Source organism: Sphaerodactylus townsendi, linkage group LG03 (genome assembly GCF_021028975.2).
Source record: "Sphaerodactylus townsendi isolate TG3544 linkage group LG03, MPM_Stown_v2.3, whole genome shotgun sequence".
NCBI classification, from domain to species: Eukaryota; Metazoa; Chordata; class Lepidosauria; order Squamata; family Sphaerodactylidae; genus Sphaerodactylus; species Sphaerodactylus townsendi.
The window spans coordinates 57,874,765-57,901,766 of record NC_059427.1 but is presented as its reverse complement, the minus strand read 5'-3'; the positions used below and the strand labels follow the sequence as shown (position 1 = coordinate 57,901,766).

Sequence of the window (27,002 nt, the reverse complement as noted above, 5' to 3'; positions counted from 1 at the left end):
AACAGCAACTGGGGGGTCGAATAGCTCTTCCTTCCCTAATTGCTGTAAATTAAATTTCAATAAGGTGGGGGATGAAAGAATTTTAAGCTAAGTTGAGTTCCTTATTTGTTCTCTATTAGTGAGCTAAATTTATTAGTCAACATCATTGAGGAAATTGTGGTTTAGTGTTTTTATTGCTCAGCATTGTTGATATTTGTTTGAAATTTATATTGGTTTGTTGTTCATCTAATAATGTATTTTAGTCACCCTGAGTCTAACCTTTGACTGGGAAAGGGTGGAGTAATAAATATAAAGTTGCCTCTTTAAATAAAGTACTAACATTTTCCTGTGAAAGGTGTGGTGGAAAACATCATCTAGCTCAGGGGTAGGGAACCTGCGGCTCTCCAGATGTTCAGGAACTACAATTCCCATCAGCCCCTTCCTGCATGGCCACACCACACTGGCTGCAGGAAGGGGCTGATGTTCAGTCTCGGAACATCTGGAGACCGCAGGTTCCCAATTGGCCGAGTGGCCATGCAGGAAGAGCTGATGAAGTGGTATTCCCTGAACTCTGGCACCCAGGTTCTAATCTAATAATCTAATTCAATTCTGCTCTCTGGCTTCAACTACTACAGTCCCTGATCCCTGTCCTAGGCTGAGCGCATCCTACCACAGACTACAGCATGTGGATGAAATCTTTAGTCTTTTAAAACAACACCACTTCCTAACATTTAAAGAAACTGACAGACTGCAGGTCCACATTGTGCATCACAGCGCATAACTAATGTAAGTGATTCAGTCTTACAATGGGGAAATGGACACTGCCTCAGATGGCTTTAAAAGGGAACTAGATACATTCAGGTAGGGTACATCTATAACAGCTATCAGCCCTGACAGATGGAACTTCCATGTTCCAAGGTAATATACCTTTGAATACTAAACAGTTGCCAGATTCAGCAAAGGAAAGTTACTCTCTTCACACACTGTTTCAGAGTTTCCCAGAGGCACCTGATTGGCCTTATTTCTTCCTGCCTAGATCCCAGTGATGTTTGCAATGACGACTTCTTTAACTGATCCATATAAATGTCATGTAAATTCCAACCCAACAGTACCAAACTGAACCTTCAGTATTACTGACATTCTTATGGTGCCACTTTATTTTCACTTAAAATATCCAGGTAATTGTTCCACAGTACAAGGAGGCATATGAAACAAATTACCACTGATAAATATTTTTTCATCATTAAAATCAGGGAAGCAAACATAAAACTGTAGTTAAAGTTGGTTGAAACAGAAGCCACTTTCTCTGTTCTTCCCCAGGAAGCCAATCATTCATACCCCTTGAAGTTCGAGTTTTAGCAGTATCAGCCAAGGATACCTTTCCTTGCTGCAGTGAGAAACCAGGTTGCAAACAAGTTCAGCCTTACACATGAGCTGAAACAGTGAGTCAGAGGGAAACAATTCAGAAGCGAATACACACACACACACACACACACACAGCTGAAGGACATACCCAAAGCCTAAATACACTGGATACAATTACCAGCCAAAATTAAACACTTCGAAGGCCTCTTAATTTGCATGCGAGAGAAAAAGAAAAAATACACGGCAGGTAAGAACAAATCAATGGATTATAAAACGCTTAACTTGGCAGCTTGTAGGACCAGCTTGGAAGTCAATCGCTTTACTCCACTGGCGTTTGCTTCCAGCTGAGGTCTTTCGGCTCCTGCAAAAGCAACCTGCCCAAGACTGATCTCCTAGCAAATCTAGCTGAAGTCTCTCTCCCCCTCCTCCTCTTCCTTGCAGTTCCAATATATTTGTGAACGGTATGCTTGCCTCCCGCATGCAACACAACCCCTCCACGAAGAGAGACAAAGATCACAACCATCACTCAGGACTCCGCCAGAGACAAGCTGGGGTGGAGTGATAATTGCAGTCAAGGAGCACGGTGGGAGGGAGGTGGGGTTGAGAGCCTCCCTGTCCGGCCATACAAATCAAAAGCGAGGTTGAGCGCGCGGCCAGGGAGTTTCCAGCCCCAGCGCGTTACATTGTCTCGGACTCCATAGGCGACGAAGGACAGGGCGAATTAAACAATCTTGCAGCTACAGACGCTGCTTGGAAGACGCTGCCCCCACAGCCAACCCCTCCCGACGGAAACCAACCGAGGGTCCTCCTCCCCGCCTCCCCCGAACGATGGCATTCCTCAGGGGACCCATTAGGTCTCTTTTGTGTGTGCGTGTGTTTTTAAGAGGCGATCTCCAAAGTCCTGGAAGAAGACGTGGCGCGCTCTGTCCGCGCCTCCAACCAGCACAGGGCTCTCCCTCCAAGGCGGCGAGGAGCAGGAGTCCCCTCTCCAGCCCTGGAGTGAATCGGGCGGGCTCTGCTGAGCTTGGAGGCTTCTGGTCTACACCGCCCAAGCCCAAGCGGCACCAGAGGTCCGGGCTTTGGTGGCCAGGGCAGCGGGGAATTCCCTTCCCGGCGGCCGCGGCCGCCTGGTCTCTCGGGAAGAAACCCTTGCCCAGTTCCAGTTCTCCCCACTGCCCCTGGCCCCGTCCTCTCGCGCCTCAGTCGGGACCCTTCCTTTCGCCCGCCCAGCGGGTGCCTATCAAAGGAGGAAACACCCCCCGCCGCCCCCTCCCCGAGGGAGACGCCAGGCGAGTTGCTGCTGCCTGCAGAGCGCGCGAGAGGGCTCGCCACCGGCCGGACTCCCCCGCCTGGAGCCCGAGTGCCGGAGGAGGTGCCGCCCGCCCCAAAGGGACCCTCGCCCGCGGCGGCTCCCGCTTCCCAGACACTGTGGAACCGCTTTCCCCCCCCCCCCTCCTTCCCGCCTCTCCATGCTTTCTCTGGAAGAAAGTGAAAGATGGAGGGGGCGCCAACCTTCCATCGTTATCTTGTCCCCCCACTACCACCGCTCGGTCAGAACTCCCCCTCCCCAAACAGCAACTGGGGGGTCGAATCCAAAAGCAAAAAAAAAAAACCTCGGTACAACCCAGCCAGCCGCCTAGTCGACCCTCCCCTCCCCGAGGAAAGGACAATAGCTCTCCCCTCACCCCCCGCAGCCCCATGACACTAGAGCCCCAGTGGGGGGGGGGGGTGTCTATTGTGTGTGTCCGGGCTCGACAATTTACAAAACAAAACAAAAAAAATACAAGAGAGGGAGACGGGGAGAGTGGCTCCTCCTCCTCTTCTCCAAAAAGGCCTGCTGGAAAACTGCACAGAGCAGCAGCAGCCGCCGCCGCTGCAAGCCCCCCATCTATCTCCCTGGCTCTCTCGCTCGCTCTGTGCCCTAGCGAGCTAAAGAGGCGCAAGGCCCCGAGCGAGAGGAGGGGGATCTCTGCCCCAGAGCGGGGGGGAAAGGCCCGATCGCTTTGTGTTACCTGCCGTGAAACCAGTCCTTGCAGGCGTCGCACTCGATCATGAAGCGGGTTACGTCGTAGGGCAGCCTACAGATGCAATAGACGGGCACCGTCGCCATGTTAGCTCCCTTCAAAACAACGCCGGACTCCCGAGGCAGGCGGACGAGCGAGCTGAGAGGCAGAGCGGAGGCAAAGCCAGGCAGGCAGGCAGGCAGGGCTTCTGGGCTGCGGCTTCCTCGCCGCTAGGTCGGCTTGCTCGATCCTCTCCCCTTTTTGTAGAAAGGAAGAAAAAAATCTGCAAGGCCCGGAGGCAGAGGTGCAAACCGCGCGCCGCGTACGAAACAAAAAACGGAGAATTCAATAAGCGATCCTCAAGGGCGAGCTTGCAATGTCACAAAAATAACCGATGGTTCCCGAAAGTTTGGCTGCATGGCTCCTCCGGCTCGCGCGGGCTCCAAAGCGCACTGGAAGAATTTTTTTTTTTTTAGTGATGGTGGTTGCTAAATGATCATTATTCCAAATGTTGGCCGAAATGCATTCTATTGCATGCCCCCTGGTGACAGTACAGTACCGAGGCTTTTCATAAACACTCCGAAATGTAGCCCTTTCCTTGTAATGTCCTTACGTCAGCTTGCAACATTGTAATATTTCCTCTGATGGGGCTGGGGAGGGAGGCTGCAGAAAAGGGGAGGTGAATCGGTGAAAACTCCCAAGCTTGGCAGCGTGCAAAATATTTTAGGGGGGGGGGGGGAGAGAGAACCAGTCTCAAGGCTGGAAAATAAACAAGGAGGCGTGCGAAGTTGAGAGGAGTGAAGGAGGGAGATTTTAAAAAATTACAAACGATCAACGAGGGATATGGTGTGGAAATGAAAGATACCCGCCTAAAGGGAATGGGGGCGGAGGATAGCGAGAGTATCTTCTTCTACTACGGTAGCTTCCAAAAAATGTTGTCTGCCCTAAAGAAATCTCTCGCCAGCCACCAGTATCTCCCCTATGGGAGAGGATTCAAAGCCAGTCGTAATAATAGGGGGGCAGGAGGAAAGGAATCAATCAGTCTCATTAACAACATTAAAGAGCCCAGAAATCCAGAAGTGGACAAACTCTGCCATGTGGTTAAGCAGTAAGCTTTTGCAAAAAGTTAATTTTGATTTAATTTCTCGCTATTTACCTAAACTTGAAGTACTGTGGAGGTAAATAGAACTCAGCTGTATTTTGCGTACAATTTCGCAACAGGAGGGAACTAGAAAGGAGGGAGGGTTTTAAATATCAAACTTTCGGGGCAAACCCAGTATCTTTTTCTCCCTCAAAGCTAACCCATCTATTATCACAATCCTACAAGTGTGAGTCGCCCCTTCTTTTTTTAAGTTGCTAATGAAACCGGCAGTGCCTTTGAGGCTCGGCTGAAGGAAGTGGCAGGTCCTTTCACTTTCCGGTGTTTTAGTATTCCGCGATTTCCCCGATCGCGTAAAGCTGGTCGTGTAAGGGCAGTTTAAATCTGAAACAGTTGTAACTTTTCTAAAACTGCCATTATTCATTGACGATCTTTCATGTATTGCAAGCTTCTGATGTAAAGGTTTTGAAAATATCACGTGACGCTTTGCCCCTTTACTCAGTCCTGCAGCCATATGTTTACTAGTTTCGCGGTTGCCATGACTTCCGGGGAGGAGAAAGATTGTGACCCTTATTTCCAGGATGGAGCCCACCCTTACTGGGTGCCTTTGGAGGGGTAAGTTGATCTCTGTGTACTAGTTGTCACCCACTTATAGTTTCCCCCTAGGCTTTGAATATAGCGATGACAATTGTAGCGCTACTAATTGCACTTTCTTTCCGACGACTATATAAAAAAAATCCTGTTTGGAATAATGAAACTTCTTAGCATACAGAACCTGAGTGGTAGTTAGACTAGACTTGATTGACCCAGGTTCAAATCCCCACTCTGCATGAGCTGGAGGAGGGTGAACAAGCTGAAACTTAATCTGACAAGACAGAGGTTCTCTGAGTTAGTAGAAGTAGCAGAGACGTGAGATAGGGCTATACTTCCCTTGAAACATCAGGTTCACAGATTTGAAGTGCTGTCTTACACTGCAAATAACTTTAAAAAATGAGGGAGCTGTGGTGGTTCTGACTAATTTTGCCCAGTTTGAGCTGGTGCATCAGCAGTGTCTGAACCTGGTCCAGTCCAATCTAGCGACAGTGATCCATGCCTTAGTTACATCTAGGCTATCACAATGTGTTCTGCTTGGGGGTCCTCTTGAAGAGTGTTTGAAAGCAGCAGCTAGTTCAGAATGCTGTGGCTAGACTGCTGCGGTAGAGCCAGCCTCCAAGAGTCTGTGATCCTGTACTGGCTTACAATCCCAAGCCCAGTTCTTCACAGTCCTACATGGCTTGGGACCATGGTATCTGAGGGATTGTTTTCTTCCATATGTTCCTGCCTAGGAATTAAGATCATAGGGGGAAACCCTCTTGACTGTCCCACCAACCAACGAAACTTGTTTAGTGGCAGCTTCATGATTATGGAACAATCTCTACTCCCCCCCCCCCCCGGATTTTTGTTGAACCCGGTCCAGGTAAAAAAGGGAGTCAAACAAGGCTGTGTACCCTTATTATTTAACATCTTCTTACATGACCTCCCCATAGCCCTGGCCTGAGTGGATGGGCACAGCCCTAAGATCGGCCCAAAGCATGTCCCTCTCCTGTTATTTGCGGACGATGCAGCCCTATTATCCCTTTCTCGTGTGGGTCTTACAAGACTCTTGCATGGATTCATTGACTTTTGTGAGACAAATGATCTGCAGGTGAATTATGACAAAACTAAAATCCTGGTTTTTTGAAAAAGCAGTAAAAAAACAAGTCTGGAAGATAAAGGGCCACTACTTGGGCCCCTCATATTTAATCTCCAGGGGACAGTTGAAGATTGTTTCATTTTGGACTACATTTGACCAAAATACTTTTTAAACTTATTGGCCTAATAGAATTTTTAGGTGTTTTCTTATTCTTTGTAAGCTGTCTTGAGTTCCACAAGATAGAAAGGCAGTTAATAAATGCATTAAATAAAATAAATGGAAGCTTTCTAAGTAACTGGCTTGAACTAACAAAATATAGCTGAAGATGAGGGGGAAGGAAGGAGGGGGAGGGAGGGAGGGAGGAAATGGTGGGTGGGTGGGTGGGTGGGTGTGAAGGAGAGAAGTGACGATATGGGAGCAGCTAAGAGGAAGGAAAGAGCACATAGTGTGGGAATGGGATCCAGGGGAAACTGAGGTACCCCTGCAAGTCTTTGCAGGTTTCCCACTGAACAACTGGCCTTGTTCAGCTGACGTAGCACCATTTGGCCAGTGTTTCCAGAGAGAGATGCTGCCATGCTGATACTATTACTCATCCACACCATTCAGGTTCTCCGTTTCTGGTTACTGTGCAGCTTCTTATTTACCTTGACTGTAATCCTGAAGGAACAAGAAGTCAAATTTGGCTAGTTAGAATTCTTATTTGGATTTCCCTGAATCTATTACCAGAGTATTTTGAGGGCTTATAGTGAACACGGTTCAATTTTCCACAAAATGTATCTTGTGTGGAAAATCCTACCACTGATGTTGAACTGAGGGGGCCTTTGTTTACCTAGCACTCAGTTAATGGGAGATGTATGTAGGAGACTTGTATTGAAGAATTCCTTCCCCCAGTAGGTGGGTTCCCCAATTGCCTGTGTGAGGTATCTGATCATTGATCCTCCATAGTAGCAGAAGAGCTGAGTGTTTTTGTGTGTCTGAAGTCCTGTGATAGATTTATCATTAGCACTCCCCTGGCTGATTGTTGTTTGTTGGAAGTTCTTTCTACTTTTCAGGGGTATTTGTCCTCCTAGTCTATATTTAGGCAGGCCTACCCAGATGAAGGATCCATCCTCATTCTGCTTGCAGAGATCATACATCTCCTTGTGCTTCTAAAACTATCCCTGGTTTTATGGTAAGTTGTAACTGCTATGCTGAGGTACCTTACAAAATAGCTACATTGTAAGCAATAGCACCATGCTGGCCAGTTATGCTCAACATTTATGAATGAGAACAACACAATTGGACGATAGATTTAAACATAGTGGCAGGGAAAATAGTGGTGACATTGCAGCAGTGATATTGGGATGTAAGTGGTGTGCATGCCTGAAAGCTAAGTGTGCATAAATGCTGTTGTGCTGTCCCCACCCACCCCCCACTCCCACCACCACAAGTGATATGTCATTAACTTATCTGGCAAAGGCTTCTGTGCAATTACAGTTTTCGGTGTGACTGTGTATTTTGCAATGGGGTCTCCCTGTGTTTACAGTAACAAGGTGCTCCACTGCTTCTCCCAAGCCTAGCCCCCATTTTGTCTGCCTCCTGAGGATAATGTTTCTGGGTTTGGGTGGAACAGAAAAGCTGGGGGAGTCAAAACCCATAGCGCTCCAGTGGCGGAGCGGCAAGGGGGCGGGGGTGCATTGTGCACCTGGCGCACACCTGGGGGGCAGAAAATTGCCTCTGGCCCCTCCCCCCTTCCTTGCGACCCCCGCACCGCCCTCACACAGCCCCCCTGTGGCGCTCCGCCCCCTTCCCACCTTTACCCTAGTTCCTTTTTTTCCTAGTACTTTTTCAGGCTGAAAAAAGCAGCCTATTTACAGTTCAGGCTCAAAATAGGCCTGAGGAACTACAGTCCCCAGGAGATCTTGGGGCTCACAAGGTCTCCAGGGAAGTATAGTTCCTCAGGCAGTTTTTAGCCTGAACTGTGAAGAGGCTGCTTTTTTCAGCCTGAAAAAGTGCTAGAAAAAGAAAAGGAACTAAGGTAAGTGTGGGAAAGGAATGGGAGCTTTTGGGTTGCTGAGGGCATGTAAAACACACCGCTTGCTTGACGGGCACAGTTCTAGCCTAGCCTTCGCCTCTATGCCACTTCCTAATCCATTTTCTCATTTCAGACAGGGAAAAATTGCAGTTTGCTGGCCCCTAGAAACCACTATGATCTGTAGCATTGTGAGCTCGTGTGTGTGTGTGTGTGTGTGTGTGTGTGTCTGACCTGAAGGTAATGTATGCTTGATGCGAAGACACCAAATGTGTGCAAAAGGCTACAGTCTCCCAGAGGAGGTCAGGAGGATGTGCCATCTAGATACAGTCCCAAAAGCATTGCAAAGACACTCTGTTTAAAAAAGGCCTTTGAGAGCAACCAACGCTATTCAGAAATTGTTTTTGGTGCCTTGCTCTAGGTTCAAGCCACAAGTTTTGATAGAATTTTTGTTTTCCTTGGTTCTTATGGCTGTCTTGGATTGGCCACTATTAATGGTAGTGAAAATAGAACTATAAAATATTTTTAAAAATGAAATAAAAACATAAGCTGTAAACGTCCCTTTGGGAGGCTATGCCAGTGCTATTGGACATGGTAGCAGCTCTATCATCATTCAGTAGATACAAATGCAGACAGGATTGTATTGTAAATTCTGTGAAGAGGGCCAACTCTAAAAAATATGTTGGCAGTGGAATTTTCAAGGCATGAAAATACCGTTGTGGCCATTAAGCCAGTCATATTGTCAAAACCCCAGACCTTGCACTTTAATGAGAATGCTAACATTCCATTCACCCCATTGATATTCCCATACCACTGAGAAGAGCCAGAGGTGCTAATATCTATCAAAACCTTTTACAGACTTTCAGCTAAATATGAGTAGAATGATGCCATATATATAAACCATGTCCTATGATCATGTCACCAACTACTGCAGAGCAATAAAAACAAGAGCTGCTAGAAGACAGAATAGGATCAGTAAAGAACTGTGACTAGCCCAAGGTCACCCAGCAGGCTTCATATGTAGGATCAAAGGAAAAATCCAGTTCACTAGATAACAGTCCACCACTCGTGGAGGAATGGGGAATCAAACCCAGTTCTCCAGATTAGAGGCCATTGCTCTTAAACACTACACCATGCTATCTCTCTAATGTGGACCTGAAATCTGAAAATGCCCGCTGGGGAGCTTCATCTAGTTGTTGGAGTTATTTCAGTGAGTTGAATAGTCACTATTAATGCTCTACAGTCTTGACTCTTTTAGGGAATAATTGGAAATTCCAGCCAGAAGAAGATCCAACTCAGAGGTGTCATTTACAGAGACATCCACATTCCTGTGTTCAATACTACATGCACTTATTTATTAGGAGCACCTACAAGTTTTGACCAGCTCAGTGGTTTTATTCACTGGATGACTACACTTATAATTAATAAAATGGACCATGTACTAGGTCTGAAAACGAACAAAAATACCTATATTAAAAAGGGGATATCTGTCTGCTTGACCTATTTTGATAACATTGTTATAGTTACTGAACATAAGCTGTAAATGTAAATCACAACAACATATTCTGCAAATATGAACCTCTCAAAGAGGTTCAGAGACCTTATCCTGAATATATTTGAGTTCAGGATCAGGTCTTTGAACCTCTCTGAGAACTTGTCTGCATCTCTTGGAGTGATTTACCAATACTCAGTTTATCCCAAATCCTAGTCATACAAAGCAATACCGTAAAAATAGTTCCATGCAAGGAAGATGTTACTGAAGTTATGGAGTTCCCCGATCAAACTTTGACAAGTAGAATGTGAATATGGTTGACTGGTATCTGTAATATGTGGCAAATATATCATGGCATTTCAGCAATTATTCTGCCTATGGGTGGGAATGGCCAAAGTGAACTAAACCATTCTGTATTAGGATCATTGCTTTCAGATGGCATTTCACAGACACTCTACTAGCAATTGATAGTTTTCTACACCACTGCCATAATTACATTTTATGCCAACCTTTGTCTTATTATTTCACTTGCTTCAGATCCTCTGTAAACCACTAATACATTAGTTGCAAAGTAGAGATACCAGCTTACAGGTGGGTCCTGGGGATCCCCTGGAATTACAGCTCATCTCCAGAATACAGAGATCTGTTCCCCTGGAAAAATGGATGTGTTGGAGGGTGGAGGGTAGACTCTATGGCACTGTATGCCACTGAGCTCCCTGTCCTCCCCAGGGTCCATCCTCAAACCTCCAGGAATTTCCCAACCTGGACTGGGCACTGCCACCTCCCCAGAAGGGAAGACCTGGCAATCATATTGTAAAGTGGTTTTCAAATGTATCAGCCTACTGCTGCACAGTTCAGCTCCTTCGTTAATAGACCACCTGACAGTTTGGGATCCAGTTAGCCTTACAAGTCTTCTTGGGAGGAACAGTCACAAACCTGAAGACCTAACTATGTGAAAGGCACAACCACAGCCTTGGATCTACTGGAGATTTCTGTGGGTAGAATGGGCTCCTATCCATTGAACAGATTATTCCCCTCTCCCAGTGTCCCAAATACTGTCTGAAACACTGCTTCTGAGGTAAAAGAGACCTGTAGAAAAAGCATGAAGAGGAGATAGAAGGACTGCAGCATGAGGGAAGAATTGTGGGAGGGGGGAGGGAATGTCGGACTTCAATCAATAGCTGTCTTCCAAAGGTTACATGTTATAACGCTGTTCTCATTTTGATACTCATAACATTAGGATTACCCCATTCCAAATCAGCATCCAAATCCAGAATGTATATGCTGTGTACTTTATTCTTGAGATTATTTCCAGGCGAGTTAAAAAATAGCGCCAAAGAAGCCATGATTCACCCTGGAAGAGCCAGCATCTTTGCGCATATAAGAGTCTCAGCAAACTGGATATTGAAGTCAACTTGGCAAAAGAGGTTACTACATGGCAGGTGGTAATTATGTTTCTTTCTCAATAGTGTTTTATTCTACTTTTCATTCTAAAATTTACTTTGATATAAAAACTAAAAATGAATACAAATATCAAGTCATAGATAAGCAAAGTGAAGCCTAAGTCTCTATAATGGAGGGATGGCTGTCTCTTTCTTCTGCTCTGCATGACTTTGATGGAGGACAAAGGCCACAGGGAGGAGAGACTCATCTAAACTGAGTTGAATTCAGGCACAGTGGAACAGCAGAATCCCCTAAAGCAGTAGAGTACAAAAATTCATATAAATATTAACGATGGTGGTTCATGGTATTGTGTATTGTGGTTAATGGTATTGGTTCATGGCGGAAAATTTTAAACAGTTTCATAGTTTTGAAATGTTGCATGTTATAGAAAAAGCTTTAGATATTTCCTAAATAGTCAATTATGTTATCTTAGTCTCCTAAGATCTTTAAGTTCAACACCTGAATTGTTGGAAGGATGGTGAACCTGGCAGAGAGATTTCTGCTTGTCTTTGTCACTGGGATATTACTGGTCTCCCAACAAAAATCACTGCAACTGGCCTCTTTACCCCTCAGAATTCTGAGAAGACTGAGGTTAGTATAGAAAGGACAACAGAACATAATATGTTAAATATCTTACTTTTTAAGGTCTCTTGCAGTACTTTACCACAGAATAAAATACTTGGCATTGTGACAGTTAAAATTCTACCTATCAATATGTCTCATTAACAACCAGTAAATTTATTTTAACTGCAACCACTGACAGTTTTTCCTATAAAAAGCTACACTTGTCTTCTTGTGTTATTTTCCATGCTTTCTTTGTGAACTTTTGTGGTACTTAAAAGCTCAGCCAGTAGAAGAGATTTGTTTATTACTAGGAGAAACAGGACTGTTCACCTTAACCTGACTTTTATCTTGTTAGACCTGGAAAGTCCTGTTCTAAAAGGCGAAATATCTGTTGGTAGCTTCCTCAACTTCTCAAATAGGAGGGTTCCAGTGGCATATCTAGGCAAACTGGGGCCCTGGGCAAACCCTGAGTTTGATCCCCTCTATGGTGGCCACCCTCTTCCCACTGCTTGGATCACAAAACAATGATTTTTTTTCCACCAGGTTGTTTCTGTAAAGTCACCACCCATCACATTTATAGAACTTGTATGCCCCAACTCACTGGAAATCTAGACACAGCAATAGGGCCATGCCACACCAGCAGAAATATTTTTTTTGAAAACATTTTCAAAAAATGCTTTTCCAAAATGTTTTATTACTGCTAGTGAAAGCATTTTTTATGAGTGTTGTTATCCAGTCCCCCCCAATTGGTGGGAAACAGCTATCACTTTCTAAATGTTATTTAAACTGGGGACCTCAGATTCTCCCTTTAAGATGGATTTAAAAGGAGAATTTGGGCTCCCTAGTTTAAACAAGTGATGCTGGAATCCACTCCCAAATAGCATCATTTTCAATGGTGTTTAAACTAGGGAGCCCAGATTCTCCTTTTAAATCCACCTTAAAGGGAGAATCTGGAGTCCCCAGTTTAAACAATATTGAAAGTGATGCTATTTTGGGGTTGATTCTCCCCCACCCTGAAACAGCATCACTTTCAATGTTTAAACAGGGGACCTCAGATTCTTCCTTTAAATCCATGCCGAAGGGGGTGGATTTAATAATAATTAGAAAGTGAGCATCATCGACATAGCAGTCCCCGGTGACAGCAGGGTCATTGAAAAAGAACACGAGAAGGTCAGTAGATACCATGATTTAAAAATCGAGCTTCAGCGTCTATGGCACAAACCAGCTGAGGTCATCCCAGTGGTAATCGACACGCTGGGCGCCTTCCCGAAAACACTAGGGCAGCACTTCAAACATCTTCGAATTGACAAAATTAACATTGGTCAAATTCAGAAGGCAGCCCTGCTGGCATCCCGCCGCGCGAATAGTAGGTCGATGCCACATGGTTACAACTTCAGTCCTGGGTGAGGGCTCAAATTATAGTAATGAAAAGCCAAACAACCTAGCTAAAAAAGATCTGGCAGCTGTGAAATCAATAATAATAATAATAATAATAATAATAATAATAATAATAATAATAATAATAATAATAATAATAATAAACAACAATAATAAACAATAATAATAAACAATAATAATAAACAATAATAACAACAACAATGAGTGTAGATGAAACAAGACTGGAGTAATATGGTGACTTTGAATCATTTTAAGGGGTGAGTGTGGACAAACATCATGGTAAAGAGGGAGGGGCGATTAAAATCATTTTGCAAATGTTTTAGATGATTTGTGCAGAAAGGGCCTGTGATCTATACAGTATGCGGGGCATGTTATTACCTTTCATAAAGAACATGAAATCCTCACAAGGTAGCCCCAGCGTAGGTTTTGAAGCCTCCAAAAGCAGCCCAATGGTCTTCTGTCAGGCTGGTTTTACATTTGGCCAATAGCATCATTTTCTCAGCCACTGCACAAACAATCACTATTAAATTAAACCATAAAAACATCAAACAGTTCAGTTATACAGTGAGGAGTGTCCCCAGCTTTTTTCAGTCTGCAGACAAGTTTGGAAATCTGAAACAGTTTGGTGGGCAAAACTGCAAAATGTCTGCCATGGAAGGCAGAGTTAATCACAAAATGGCAGTGGGGTTATACGTATTGCTGTTATTAGGCCTTCAGCATTTCAGGCTGAAGCTCTGTTTAATGGGACACCTTTTAAAATTAACATATTATTTAAAATACTTTCCTGTGTAAGTGCAATATAAGTTTACATATTGAACTAGCTAAGAAACCCTTATCTGGCAGCATCTATGTTTTGCAGACATCTTATACTCTTATCTGAAAGAAAAAGTGACTAATACTTCTCCAGGCTTCCTTCTTACAGGAGCATTTCTCTGATGAGCCCAGACTTTTTTTAAAAGCTACACTGTTATATGTAACAATTACAACTTGTCCTGTAGGGATCCTTGTGCATGTGTACAACTGGCCAGATTTTGATCAGAACATAAATGAGTTTTGAAAAGTAAACAATATTTGTTGTTATTATCAATGTCTATCTATTATAATAATACCTTTAAACTGGGAAGATCTGATTACCTTCACCAGAAGTTTCAGTTAGGTGCATTAAGAATTTTAGTTGGGCAGTCCAATTGTGCTTAGTCAGATTCAAGTCCCACTGTATTTTCAGAATATCAGTCTATTTGCATAGGTAAAGTATTTTATATAAAGCCTGTGTTATATAACGTCTGTGTTATACTGTAAACATGTCTGCTATGCTGTTGTATTCTTGAGAACTGTTGTGACCCGCCCTGAGCCCTTGGGGGGGGGGGTGGTTTAGGGCGGGGGGTAGGATGGGATAAAAATAGATAATTAATTAATTAATTAATTAATTAATTAATTAATTAATTAAACATCAAAAACAAAAAGCCCCACCCAGCCCCTCAAACTTTCTAAGGACACTTGGCAGGTACTGTGGTGCTCATGGGCACAACCATGACGACTTCACCATTGTGTGCCTCCTTTTATCAAAAATTCTGATCAAATTTATCTTGCATGCTATAGAATTCATCCTTCTCTTAAGAAAACAAAATACACATGATTACTTAGATTATAAGCTGGTTGACATCTTGGTCCTCTTATGGATTCCATCTTTTTAAAAATTGGAGCAGAGTGCCTTGATAATCCCTTTAGAACTGTTAAGCAACTACTTATTTGATTCTTTCATATTTACCATACATAGGATGTTCTCATCTAACTAAATACACCTGACCAGACAAAACGAAGTCTTGTCAATAGTATAAATTCATAATGAAAACGGCTGTGCAAACAGGATCAAAGTGAACCCGGAAGGTTAAAGCATGAACAAATTCAAATGTTGACAGGATAATTTGAAACAAAAAATGCGCTTTCCCTTTATGATGGATTCAGTCTGTTATCTGTACAATTCCTTACTGGTGATGGGTTTTTGAATCAGTGTTAGCCAAATCCTGTTATTAAGGTAAACTATTAAATGAACAAACAACTGGAGAATATTAATGTTAGCATGCAAGCTTTTTAGATGTGGGCACCACCAGTTTGACATTCTTCCTTTTAATAGCCATTGTTGTCACAATGTGTTTTCAAAGAAAAGATTCCACCAAGCAAGGCCTTAATTGTCTGCCTTGGAAATGAAACTGTCTTTAACAAGTGCTTTAGATTACATAAGCTGTGCTTACAAAATACTGACTTCATTAGTTCATTTCTTGTTGCCGTTGTTTTGATGTGCATAATTTTTTGTGTGTGATAAAATTTTATCTTATTAATTATCACTCACATGCTAGCTCCTAAATACGTGCTTAAGAGCAGTTTTTGTTCAGTTTAAAAGTTTTTGTTCTGACACAAACTCTCCTTGGGAACTGCTACTGAGTGGCAGCTATAAAGATGAAGAGGCCTACAGCCTCTTAAACACTCCTCTGTTGAATTATCCTTGGAGTTCAGCTTCAGTAGGTCTTGCTTCGTAAAGCAGAGTCCAGCAATACAGTTAGATACAGGACATTTAACAAGCAAAGGAACTGTTTCTCATGCATGATTTCTCACCTTTTTTTAAAAAAAAATTTAAGTGTCTAAAGTAATATTTTGAATTATCCCTTTCATTCCACCTCAACTTGAGCCAGATTTCCACTTTCTAGAACAGCAACCAGCCTTGACCTTTTTAAATACATGCCACTCCAGATTAGTGAATTAAAGAAAAAGTCTTTGACAAATTGTCTAAATCCTTAATTCTATTATAATATAGGAGAAACTGCACGTTACATCTTGCTCCACCATTTGGTTTGTGTTCACAAACAATTGCCATAAAAGTCTAGGGTTGGCTGATGGCTAATGGCCAGCCCAAGGTCACTCAGCAAGCTTTATGGCAGATGGGGATTTGATCCCAAGTCTGATATTTTAACCACCTCATCACCTTGGTTCATCTCTGAACTGCTTTGGAATGGACTTAGAGATCACAAGCCTCATATTGTTGTTCCCTTGTTACTCTTCCAGAGATATTTTCAGACATGTTTCTGCAAACAGGAAGCTAGTCTAGACACCTGAAGCCCAACTCAACTTACAACCAGAGTCCTACTGTGGCCTTTCCCAAAGCCATCCTCATTGCAAAAGCTGTAACTGCTATCTCTGGAGCCATTCCCATTGATCCTGTACAAGCTGATAAAGAGCTTCTATGTGGCTCTGGGGCCAGGGCTCAACTTTTGTATGAATACTGGTTGAGTTTGAGATACTTCTGTAGCCCTATCCTTGTCTTACAGCACATATGCCAGTGAAGATTACTGGACAGTTAAATTGTTTTGCAGCTTTTAAGAGATGTCAGCTACTAATGTAGCTATTAGAGATTGAGACAATTGGGGTGTTAACTTTTTGTAGTTAAGGCTAAGATTCTCTTGACGTTACTGCCAGTTCACAGCTGCATAGTCACCATTTGATAATGAGCAATTCCAAATCAAACTGTAGAAATAGTTTTCATACCCCCTTTTCTCACTTCTTTTTCTTTTATTTCTAAGAAGTTTAATATGATGTGGACAAACATTTTGATCATTTTCAATTTGGGTTTACTTTTATAGAATGTCATATTTTAGTTTTATAGAATGTTATAATAGTTATTGCATGTGTTCATTCACTTTATTCTAGATTTTATCTGCCTCTATTGATTTAAGTGGGAACACCTTTATGGCTGTTATTTATTTCTTAATTTTTACCATCTAAATTAGGATGAAATTTAAAGACATTGCAGCTCTCAGCTGAAGGAAAATACTTACTAGATTTTAGATTGGAGAAAGTGTCCTATTTTATATGTAGTTAACATTCTTTCACAATGGGCGGAAACAGACATTTGGCAACTCAAGAAAAGTGAGGCGCAAATGATACACAAACCTATTAGATTGCATATATTTATTTAAAACATTTTATGCCACCTTTCCACACAATCAAGGACCACAAGACAGTGAACATAAAACCATTTAAACAATTAAAATGCAGTTAAAATATAAAATTAAATTAAAAGCACATAAGTAAGCAACTCTAGAAGGAGGGGATCTGCCAGATGAAACAAGAAGTCTTCAGCTGCTGGCAGAAGACATCAATACAGGGAAGCAGATGAATCTCCTTAGAGACAGAGTTCCAAAGTTTCTGTGCCAGAATGGAAAAGGACCTATCTTGGATCATCACCCATCCAACCTCAGATGGTACGGGGCAACCAAAGCAGAGCCTGCAAGGATAACCAAAATAAGCAGGCAGGTTTGTATGGGAGAAGGTGCTCCTTATGACTTGTTGGTCCTAGGCTGTACAGTGCTTTAAAGGTCAGTATCATCTTACCTGCCTCCTAACCACTAACCACCGTGGCCAGACATTGAATGAACATTTAATTGTGGGATTTAGTTACTATTAGTGCTCTACTCCTTCTGGCATGTTGCTATAATACCATGTTTTACGTTATTGATAGACATTACTGGTTCTAATAATTATTTTTATCATCTTAAAATGTATCATTTTATATGTTGTAAGCCACTCTGAGGTGGGGGTGTGTGCATACAAATTTAATAAATAACTAAATACCAACACTTTGAATTGAGTTCAGAAGCAAATTGGAAGCCATTTGCAGAGTGCTGTGGGTTTTTTGTTTTTGTTTGAAAAAAATGGAATGCAAAGAGGAACCTATGTTTTCCTAGTCCTGTAACTTAACCATACTTCAGTCCAGTACATGAAGTATTTTTTTCACACACCAGCTCTAATAGTTGAAAGAGGCGGTGGTCTTCCTGCTCTTAAAAGACCATCTTTGGATCCGTTGGATCTGGCCAGTTACTGCCTAGTTTCAAATCTTTCATTTCTGTGCAAGGTAATTGCAAGCAGTTGCTGAGCAGCTTCAGATTTTTCTGGATGATGCAAAAGTGCTGGATCCCTTCCAATCTGACTTCTGTGCTGGTCATGGGATGTTCTGTTCTGGTCGCTATAATGGATGAGCTTCGTCTCCAGCTTGATAGAGGCAGGTCAGCGCTGTTGATCTTGTTGGATCTGACCACAGCATTCAACATTGTGGATCCACCACCTTTTGGTCCACCACCTCACTGGCGCAGGGATATGGGGGTCAGTAATTTCTTGGCTGGCCTCCTTTCTCCGTGGTCAGGGATCACAGGTGACATCAGGAGGTGGGGTTTCCAGGCGGTATCACATTGAATGTGGGGTGCCGCAGGGGAGCATGTTCTCCCTGATGTTGTTTAACATCTACATGCGACCCCTTGCTTAGCTGGTACAGAGCTTTGGACTTGGGTATCATCAATACGCTGATGACATTCAGTTCATCCTTACAATGGAGGGCCAACCAGCCTCTGCCCCTGAGGCTCTCCAGCAGTGTTTGGAAGCTGTGGCGGGTTGGTTGAGAACGAACAGATTGAAGCTGAATCCAGCAAAAAAAGAGGTTCTTTGGCTTGGTTGGGGGGGAGAGACAGTGGTGGAATTCAAATAATTTAACATTTGGTTCCAGTGGTGGGATTTAAATAATTTAACAACCGGTTATTTACAAGCACCATTTTAACAACCAGTTTTGCCAAAGTGGTGTGAACCTGCTGAATCCCACCACTGGGGAGAGACCTGTGGATTTCCGGCTTCCAGCCATGGGTGATGCAGCACTTAATCTGGCCACATCAGTTAAAAGTCTGGGCATGACTGGACTCCAGCCTATCACTGGATGACCAAGTTACCAGGACAGCCCAGACTGCATTTTTCCATCTCCAGCAGGTGCAGCAGCTTGCTCCATATCTCTCTAAACCCAACCTTGCCACTGTAATCCATGCAATGGTCACTTTGAGAATAGACTACTGTAACTTGCTCTATGCTGGCCTACTTTTGTCTCTGATCCAGAAACTTAAATTTGTTTAGAATGCAACCGCTAGGCTGCTTATTGGGGCAGCCAGTCATGACCATATTACACCAGTTCTTAAAGAACTGCACTGGCTGCCAGTCGAGTTCCATGTCTTTTTCAAATTATTAGCATTGACCTTTAAAGCCTTGAGCGGTGTTGGACCTACATATCTCTGAGACTGCATCTCCCCATGTTGCCCTTTAAGCCCCCTTTGTTCATCGGAGGGAAACCTCTCAATGATCCCTGGCCCGAGGGACATCTGGCTGGCTTCAACGAGAGCCAGGGCTTTCATGGCCCTGGCTTTGGCCTGGTGGAAAAGCTACCAAGTGATGTCAGGGACCTGTGAGAGTTGTTGCAATTCCGCAGGGCCTGTAAGACACGGCTGTTCCATCAGGCCTTTCCCCCTAGTCAGCTGGATGGAGTGAAGTAAGATCTCCTGAGGGGAAGAGGTAGCGGAAGAGGATTATTTATGCCCATCTGTTTTAATAACTATTTTAATGATGTGACGTTATATTGTTTTAAGATTTGTATTGGTAATTTTGGATTTTAAAAGGTTTAAGATTGTATTATAAATTATGTTGTGACCCGCCCTGACCCCTGCAGGGATAAGGTGGGGTAAAAGTCGAATAAAGTAAGTAAGTAAATAAATAATACCAGGAGTGAGCCTGTTTGGAAGAAAAACAGTAGAAGAAAAGGAGTGTGGAGTGATGTATGCTGCATATGAGATCAAGTGCCACTACTATTTTGTATACTTCATTATTATTTTAAAACAGACTATCCTTCTAATCCTCGCTTTCTCCACATATGACCATGAGGTTGCTTATCTTTTTTCCCTCCTATGGATAATTGTGACAGTGCAGGGGAGCAGTTGTCTTGGAAAAACAGCGCAGCTTCTTTGAGATGAAATTAAAGATGTTGAGAGAGCTACCCTCATCTCCTGTGTCTTATACGGTTCTGCCCCCCCCCCCTCTTTATTTCTTTCTCCTTATGGTACTGCATGCATATACATTAATATTGGACAGCAGATGCTGTTTGTAACCAGGAGAATAGCATTTTCCTTTATCCTCTCCATGCAACCTGACCAGACAATAGAACATGCAATGCAAAGTAGTGGCCTCTGATTGCCTTGTGGCAGACACCACTGATCATTGGGAGAGGGGAATGTCTCCAGCTGCTGCCCCCCATTAACACAGCTGTCTGTCAGTATGCACAAGCAAAATACTGTGCTTAGCAAGCGCAGCACCATAGAGGACATAATAATAAGCAAACAGGGCCCATTGTGCTTATAAAAAATCTTCCCAAGCCAACAATTGGTATAAAAACACTTTGGGAAAACTGATCTGTCAGCACGCTCTTCTTCTTCTTTTTTTTTGCAAGATGTATATATTACTCAGAACAATAAGTTAAAATTTCTGCCAATTACACCTTTATCGAGTCTCTCTTATCACCCCCCTTCAATTCCATGTGATTTAACCAACACCAGAATAAAGTCCACTTCCATGTATTTCCTTAAGTGACTGGTTTAGATTCATTATGAAACGCAATTAAATAATGAGGTAGATTCAGTTTAAGGTTTTATTGAAGATTTGACTGTACGTCTCTAGAATTTTAGGCATAATATTACATTCTTTTTTTTTTTTCATTCTGCAGATCTGATTGACTCCTGGCTTCCCTCCTGTTGGATTCCTCCGCTTCTGATCCCCAGTCTCCTCTTAGTTGTTTTGAAGGGCATCCCCTTGAAAGTCTAAGTGTGGTGGAGATTCCCTAGGATGAGGCTCAGAAAGCACTGCCATGACCAAGGCCCATTCTAACACATGGGAAGGACATCAGTGATATGCATAAGGCATTTACCTACCTCCAGCTCCAAGGCATTCATAATATAAGCATATTACTTGCTTCAAAAATACTTCATCAAAGTGACATGAACCATGTAACCCTTATGTAACCCTTAAGTGTCTCCTCTCGTCCAACCACTGATCAAAGCAGACTAACATCAGATCCCCTTAGTTACTCCACCTTGGAAATTAGGTGCCACCTCCTAATTTGTTCACTGGAACCGGAAAGTAGTTACCTTCAAACTACCCAGTCAAATTCCAACTTCATTTATTGGAGTGATTCTGATCCTGGGAAATTAGAGTACTATGTCTAGTTAGAGGGTTCTTAACCATATAAGGACCAGCCCAGATCAGTGAAATGAGTGCCCAATTTCCTCATTACCTGGATGCCCCTGCAACCACTTTGCAGGATCCTTTCCTTTCTTTTCAGTAATTTCCCACCTTGGACTGCACAGACTCCCCTCAATTCACAGCCTCTCACACCTTGGATCAGGTAGTATCAACCACCTGACCATTCTTCTTTCCTACCTCTTGTCTTATCCCTCACCCTTAATCCTATCCTCATAGTGCATGTATCTCACTGTGTGTATTTTGAAGGGAGAAAACAGTTGTTGTGGGTTAGTGTAATTTATTGTTGTTTATTCGTGGTTCTATACTTGTGTGATTCGTTGCTAGTGGGGGAAAAACCTCATTTAGTTTGATTCAGTTGGCCTCCATTACTTTTTCTCTTGGAATATTGTTCTGGAAGAAATCTCTTATAAACACCAATTAAAAAACCCCTTATTATCCATCTGGAAGCCCAGCACCAAGCTAATCCTGCCCCTTCCCCAGTACAGTTTGGGTAACAGATCATTTATCTGGAGGTTTCCATTCAATGGATCCCGCTAAATCAGGGGTAGGGAACCTGCGGCTCTCCAGATGTTCAGGAACTACAATTCCCATCAGCCTCTGTCAGCATGGCAATTGACCATGCTGGTAGGGGCCAATTGACCATGCTGGTAGGGGCTGATGGGAATTGTAGTTCCTGAACATCTGGAGAGCTGCAGGTTCCCTACCCCTGCTCTAAATCCTCTCTTCTGATACAGCAAACATATTTGGCCAGTCCCTTGGAATGTCTTGTTTTAATATTGAGTTGTTAAGTTTTGCTTCTCATCAGAACCTAAGGATTTCTCTTCTGACCTGAACTTTACTGCTTGGTTAATCTTGATGTGCTGGTATTTTTACTGCTGTCTCCACTGGATGCAAATGCCCTTTTATGTACAGCTTAAAAATCATTTTAAATTTTTATCTTGTAGATTCCTTATTGTTCCTTACATATCCTTCATTCCTGTCTCCCTGTGCACTGCTTTCCTTACCTTGCTCTTCTGTGCTTCCTTCCGCTCTGGTTTGGATTGTGGACTAGATCCTGCCCAAAGAATAATAAAACTAGACTTTGCAGATTTGGAAGCAGGGTTCCATAACCAGTTGTGGACAGAAAAATCAATGGAGAAAATACGTTTCAAAAAGGAAATCATATGATTACAGATGAATTGTTAAAAATTGGGATGCAAGAAAAGACTTAGCCCTCCAATATCTCCTTTAATGTCATGTATAGAAGAGTATTATGATAAGAATATGAGGAAAAATATCAATTTCCTAACTTATGGAGACATGATAGATGTTTAAGTAGAAATTAAATCTTGGCAAAAAAAAAGGCGAAGGGAAAAAATACAATGGCTTTTATATTTTCAGTTAGCCTCAAGATTAAGAAGGGAAATCAAATCTACAAAAAGACTGACAGAATTTGTAAAAAGACTTCATGTCAAAATGAACATTTAATAGGATGGATATACCAACTTTTTCTGCAATATGGTACTGAAACTGAATAAATAAAAACATGTACGGTCGAGTGGAAGCAAATTTTTGACAAGGAAATATCGTTCTAACAATGGGAATCCATGTTCCTGATGGCATATTATAATCTAATGTGCTTTATCTAGTTGTGGAAGGGGATATAAAATTTTCTCTTGAATGTGCACACCAACTTTTATTCTTGTTATTACAGTGTCCAAAGGAGACACTAAATCAATTAAATCAATCCCCTGTTTATCAGCCAAAAATGCCTCTTTTTACCAAGTGGCACAAGGAGCTTGTGATGGGAGACTTATGGTCGCCAGAACTGACATATGGGTATGGAAAGATTTAACTGAATATATTGAACTTTTCTATTCCATGCGGATCTCCTTTAACTTTGGTGTTAACAATCCAAACTTAACTTCGGTGTTAACAATCCAATCTATTCTGAGACATAGCAATAGGCTGGGATTCTATAAATCCATAGAAAGCCCTGACTAGTCACACATTTTAATTCAGTGGTGGCGAACCTATGGCACGGGTGCCAGAGGTGGCACTCAGAGCCCTCTCCATGGGCATGCATGCACAGAGTTTGTCATGTGATAATAGTGTAATTATTCAGGGAGATTATTAGCATTAAACCTAAGACCTAGTTTTGGGGAAGCAGTGTAGGTAACCCTGTTAAGCGCTGTTAACCCCTACTGATTTTCATGCAAAGAACTAAAGCGTGCTCCTTTATCTGAGAGTAAGCTCGGTTGCTGGCAATGGGGCTTGCTTCTGAGTAAACCCTCCTAAGGTCGTGATTCACCTGTTCGAAATGTTACACAGTTGTTTCAAAGCAAAGGCACTGACTACCACCAAGCTTACTCCTGAGTAACACGCGCCTTGGAGCCAACCATTTTTTCTATGCTAAAACCTCAGTATTCAGGTTAAATTGCCATGTTGGCACTTTGCGATAAATAAGTGGGTTTTGGGTTGCAGTTTGGGCACTCGGCCTCGAAAAGGTTCTCCATCACTGTTTTAATTCATGGGATTTGTTTCTGGGTCTTTTTTTCCCTACCAGCTGTCTAAAGATATCTCCAGTGAAAAAGGTCACTTTTAAAAAATTAACTAGATTGATTGAATAAACTGTCTATTGAATTTTTTTCATGCTCCCAAAGAAGAAGCCAGGTGGCACTATGATTTAACATTTGTCCATACTGGTCTTTTCTCCAACAGTCCAACTTTTAAAAACTCCTGTTAAAAACTCCTATGGAATATCTGCTGCCACTTACCAGAAGCCAGACATTTTCTTTTGCTGAAGATCTCAATACATACACTTCCTTGCTAAGGTTTCTTTAACCACTTTTGGTGTGTTAAACATTTATTTATTAATTTATTACTTAGCGGCCACAATGATTTCTAAATCCACATAGTTGAACACACCTTATCAAGAGACAGGGAGCAAGATTTGTTCACTCCTGTGAGATTGCTTATTTTTAATTGCATTTCTTTCTTTTGATAAGGCTACTGCTATGCTGCTAAGTTTTCAATTAATTTAGCAAGGAAGTGGTCTCTCCACAGTTATCTAGCAAGAATGTTTCTTCCCAGGAGATTTTAAAATGAAATAATGAGACCTTTACGCCAGGATGACAACAAAGCAGCAAAGTGGGGATTGGACACCACCATTCCCGATGGCAAAGTGTTCCATCACCAATGGAAAAAAGCAGTCTTTGGCTAGCAAAAAAATGCCTGTTCTATTTATGCTTCATTAAACCCTCCTTTCAACTCTATTCTTCAACTTCTGTTCCAGCTATCACACCTTGAGCAATTAGATAATGCCACATTAATTTAAACATAATTTAGCCCTGGGAACAGATTAAGACACAATTCATCAGACAAATGTGGTAGAAAAGGACACACAACACCATTTCTCTTTCTAAAAACCAAAAAGAATACTCAAAGCAGCATGTTAATGTGGAATTAGTCATTTCAATCTTTCATACAAGGGTGACTAAAGTTGATGGGCAGCCTTGGGATCATTCAGAGGCAAGCCTTAGCCTCATTGTACACAGTAAAAAATATTATATAAAGACATTTTTAAATGACAAGGAAAGCCCCTTCAGAATACACTCAGCACATACAGATACCACTTTTGTAAGATGGTTCCAATAGGCATAAACAGGAGTAACTCTAGTCTTTGAACACCGAGTGAACATGAGAAAGGCAAATGATAAAAGAGAGGGAATAAGCTTCAATCTATCCTGTGAGGATCTATATTGCTTCTTGGACTTCTTCACTGGAGGCTCTGAAGTCACTCTGGTGAGATCAACCGAGGGGATGGAACTTGACAGTAGGGGAACTGGCACTGACACGACAAATGGGTTTTTTTCCCTTTCATCTCAGGGTCTCCTGGGACAGACCTGGAGGTCTGATTGATTGTTCTCACAATGCCACTTTTAGTTGAGCTGCACACATTTGCCTGGCCTTAGACATCTGAAGCACACAGGCTTTGCATTTGGAGGGCACAGTCTTGGTGTGTGTAATTTTTGGCTATTTTAGAGCCACATATCATACACCCTTTAAACAAGATGTTTTTTTTTTTAGTTTCCATCCTTGAATCCATGAAGGAAGGATACATTGAAGGCTACAAGTTACCACAATAATCAGCACAACTGAAGAAGTACTCCCTACTAGCATGGTGGCAGAAAAAGAACTGAGGGATTAATCGCTTTGGCGGGAAGTGATTGTACAAGTGAGAGGGGTGGGTGAAGCACTCCATCTACTGAAGATTCTAGAAGAAGCTTGGAAGATTCCTATCTTCCTGGCTGGCCTGTGGCTGCGCAATCCCTTCTGGGACTGCACAGAATCCATGAAGATGAACAGGATTGCTTGGTCCCAGGGTTGGTGCCTTTCAGCTTGTGTACTCTAAGGATGTAGACAGGATTCTTGGAATGTTGAAACCCAACACCTGTTTGTATGACACTTGCCCCTCCTGGTTGCTTAAATCTGCTGGAGTGAAGCTGGAGGACTGGGTCTGGGAGACAGTAAAAGCCTCCTGAGTTAGGAGGTGGTAACTCCTGCCTTGAAGTGGACAGTGGTGTGTCCACTCCTAAAGAAACCTATTCTGGACCCAGGAGAGTTGAATAATTACTGTCCAGTTTCCAGTGTACCATTTTTGAAAAAGATGACTGAAAAGAGTGACCAACTTCAGAAATTCTTGAATTAAGCAGATTGTTTTGATCCACTTCAATCTGCTTTCAGGTCAGATTATGTGATGGAAATGGCCTGGTGCACCAGGTGATGTACCGGAGAGCTTGATCCTGTTAATTCACCTGGATCTCTTGGGAGCTTGTGATATAATTAATCATAGTATACTTTTGGATTACCTTTCAGGACTAGGATTGGGAGGTATTATTCTGCAGTAGTTCTGGTCCTACCTCATGGATGAGTTTCAGTCTGTTCTAGCCCCTAGCCTGTGTAGTTTCCCAAGGTTTCATGTCATCCCTCTTAGTTTTCAATATCCACCTGAAGCCACTGGGAGAGGCCACCTGGATATCTGAGCTAAGCCACCAATATTCAGGTGCCACTTAGCTCTTCCTCATGCTACTATCAGATTGGAGAGAAGCTGTGGAAACTGAGCACATCGTTGGAAACAGTTTTGGAATGGATGAGGGTTAACAAGCTGAAATATAATACCAACAAAATGGAGGTGCTATTGGTGGAGGGATGATCTGGTTTAGGTAACAAGCAATTCCCTGTTCTGGATAGGCTTGTACTTCTCCCACAGGAGCAGGCTTGTAGCCTTGAGTGCTTTTTTTTTTATAAACAGGTGGCAACAATGCCAAGGGGTGCCTTTCATCAGTTTTGACTGTTGAGTCAGCTGCAGCCCTGTGTAGAAAGGACTGGTGAATCACTGTGGTACATGCCTTAATAACTTCTGGATTAGATTATGGAGAGAGGGAAAAATACCAACCAAGAAAGACTGGATGCAGAAGATCACAGAATATTCAAAAATAGCAAAATTAACAACCTTATTAAAGGACAGTAATACAGAGAAGTTTGTAGAAAACTGGAAACTTTTATGGACTATTTACTGAAAAATATGAAGAGAAATAATTGCAGGATTTGAGATTTAAAAGAAAACAGCAGGCTGAAATAGAATATTAGAAATGATAAAATGTGTAACTGACACACTTTCATTTTAATTAGATGCATGAAGCTAGAATGGATTAGAATTTAATAATGAGGTAGCGGGAAGTCATTATCTGGCTATTTTCTTTTTTTGTATTTCATGTTTTTGTTTTGTATTGATGTGGTGGTGGTGTGAAAGTGTATGTGTTTATTCTTTTTTGTATTCCTGTGTATGTTGAGAAAATAAAAAAAAATCACCCCCTGGA

At 42.4% G+C, this 27,002-nt stretch overlaps 1 protein-coding gene and 1 long non-coding RNA gene across 3 annotated transcripts in view; one reads left to right on the top strand and one right to left on the bottom strand.

Annotated features, from left to right (window-relative positions):
* Positions 1–4,158, bottom strand: part of PHF2 (PHD finger protein 2) — a 159,399-nt gene extending 155,241 nt beyond the window's left edge. The window contains exon 1 of the mRNA XM_048488427.1: positions 3,357–4,158. Within this exon, the coding sequence (XP_048344384.1) occupies positions 3,357–3,454 (98 nt within the window). The 5' untranslated portion in view covers positions 3,455–4,158. The remainder of the gene's footprint in view (positions 1–3,356) is intronic.
* LOC125428399 lies at positions 1,516–27,002 on the top strand. Of its 2 annotated transcripts, XR_007243825.1 has the most exons (4): positions 1,516–1,591; positions 4,949–5,061; positions 20,606–21,283; positions 25,210–27,002. It is a non-coding gene; the product is annotated as an uncharacterized LOC125428399 (long non-coding RNA). The 2 variants fall into 2 exon arrangements; XR_007243824.1 differs by lacking the exon at positions 1,516–1,591 and having other exon boundaries at positions 4,797–5,061.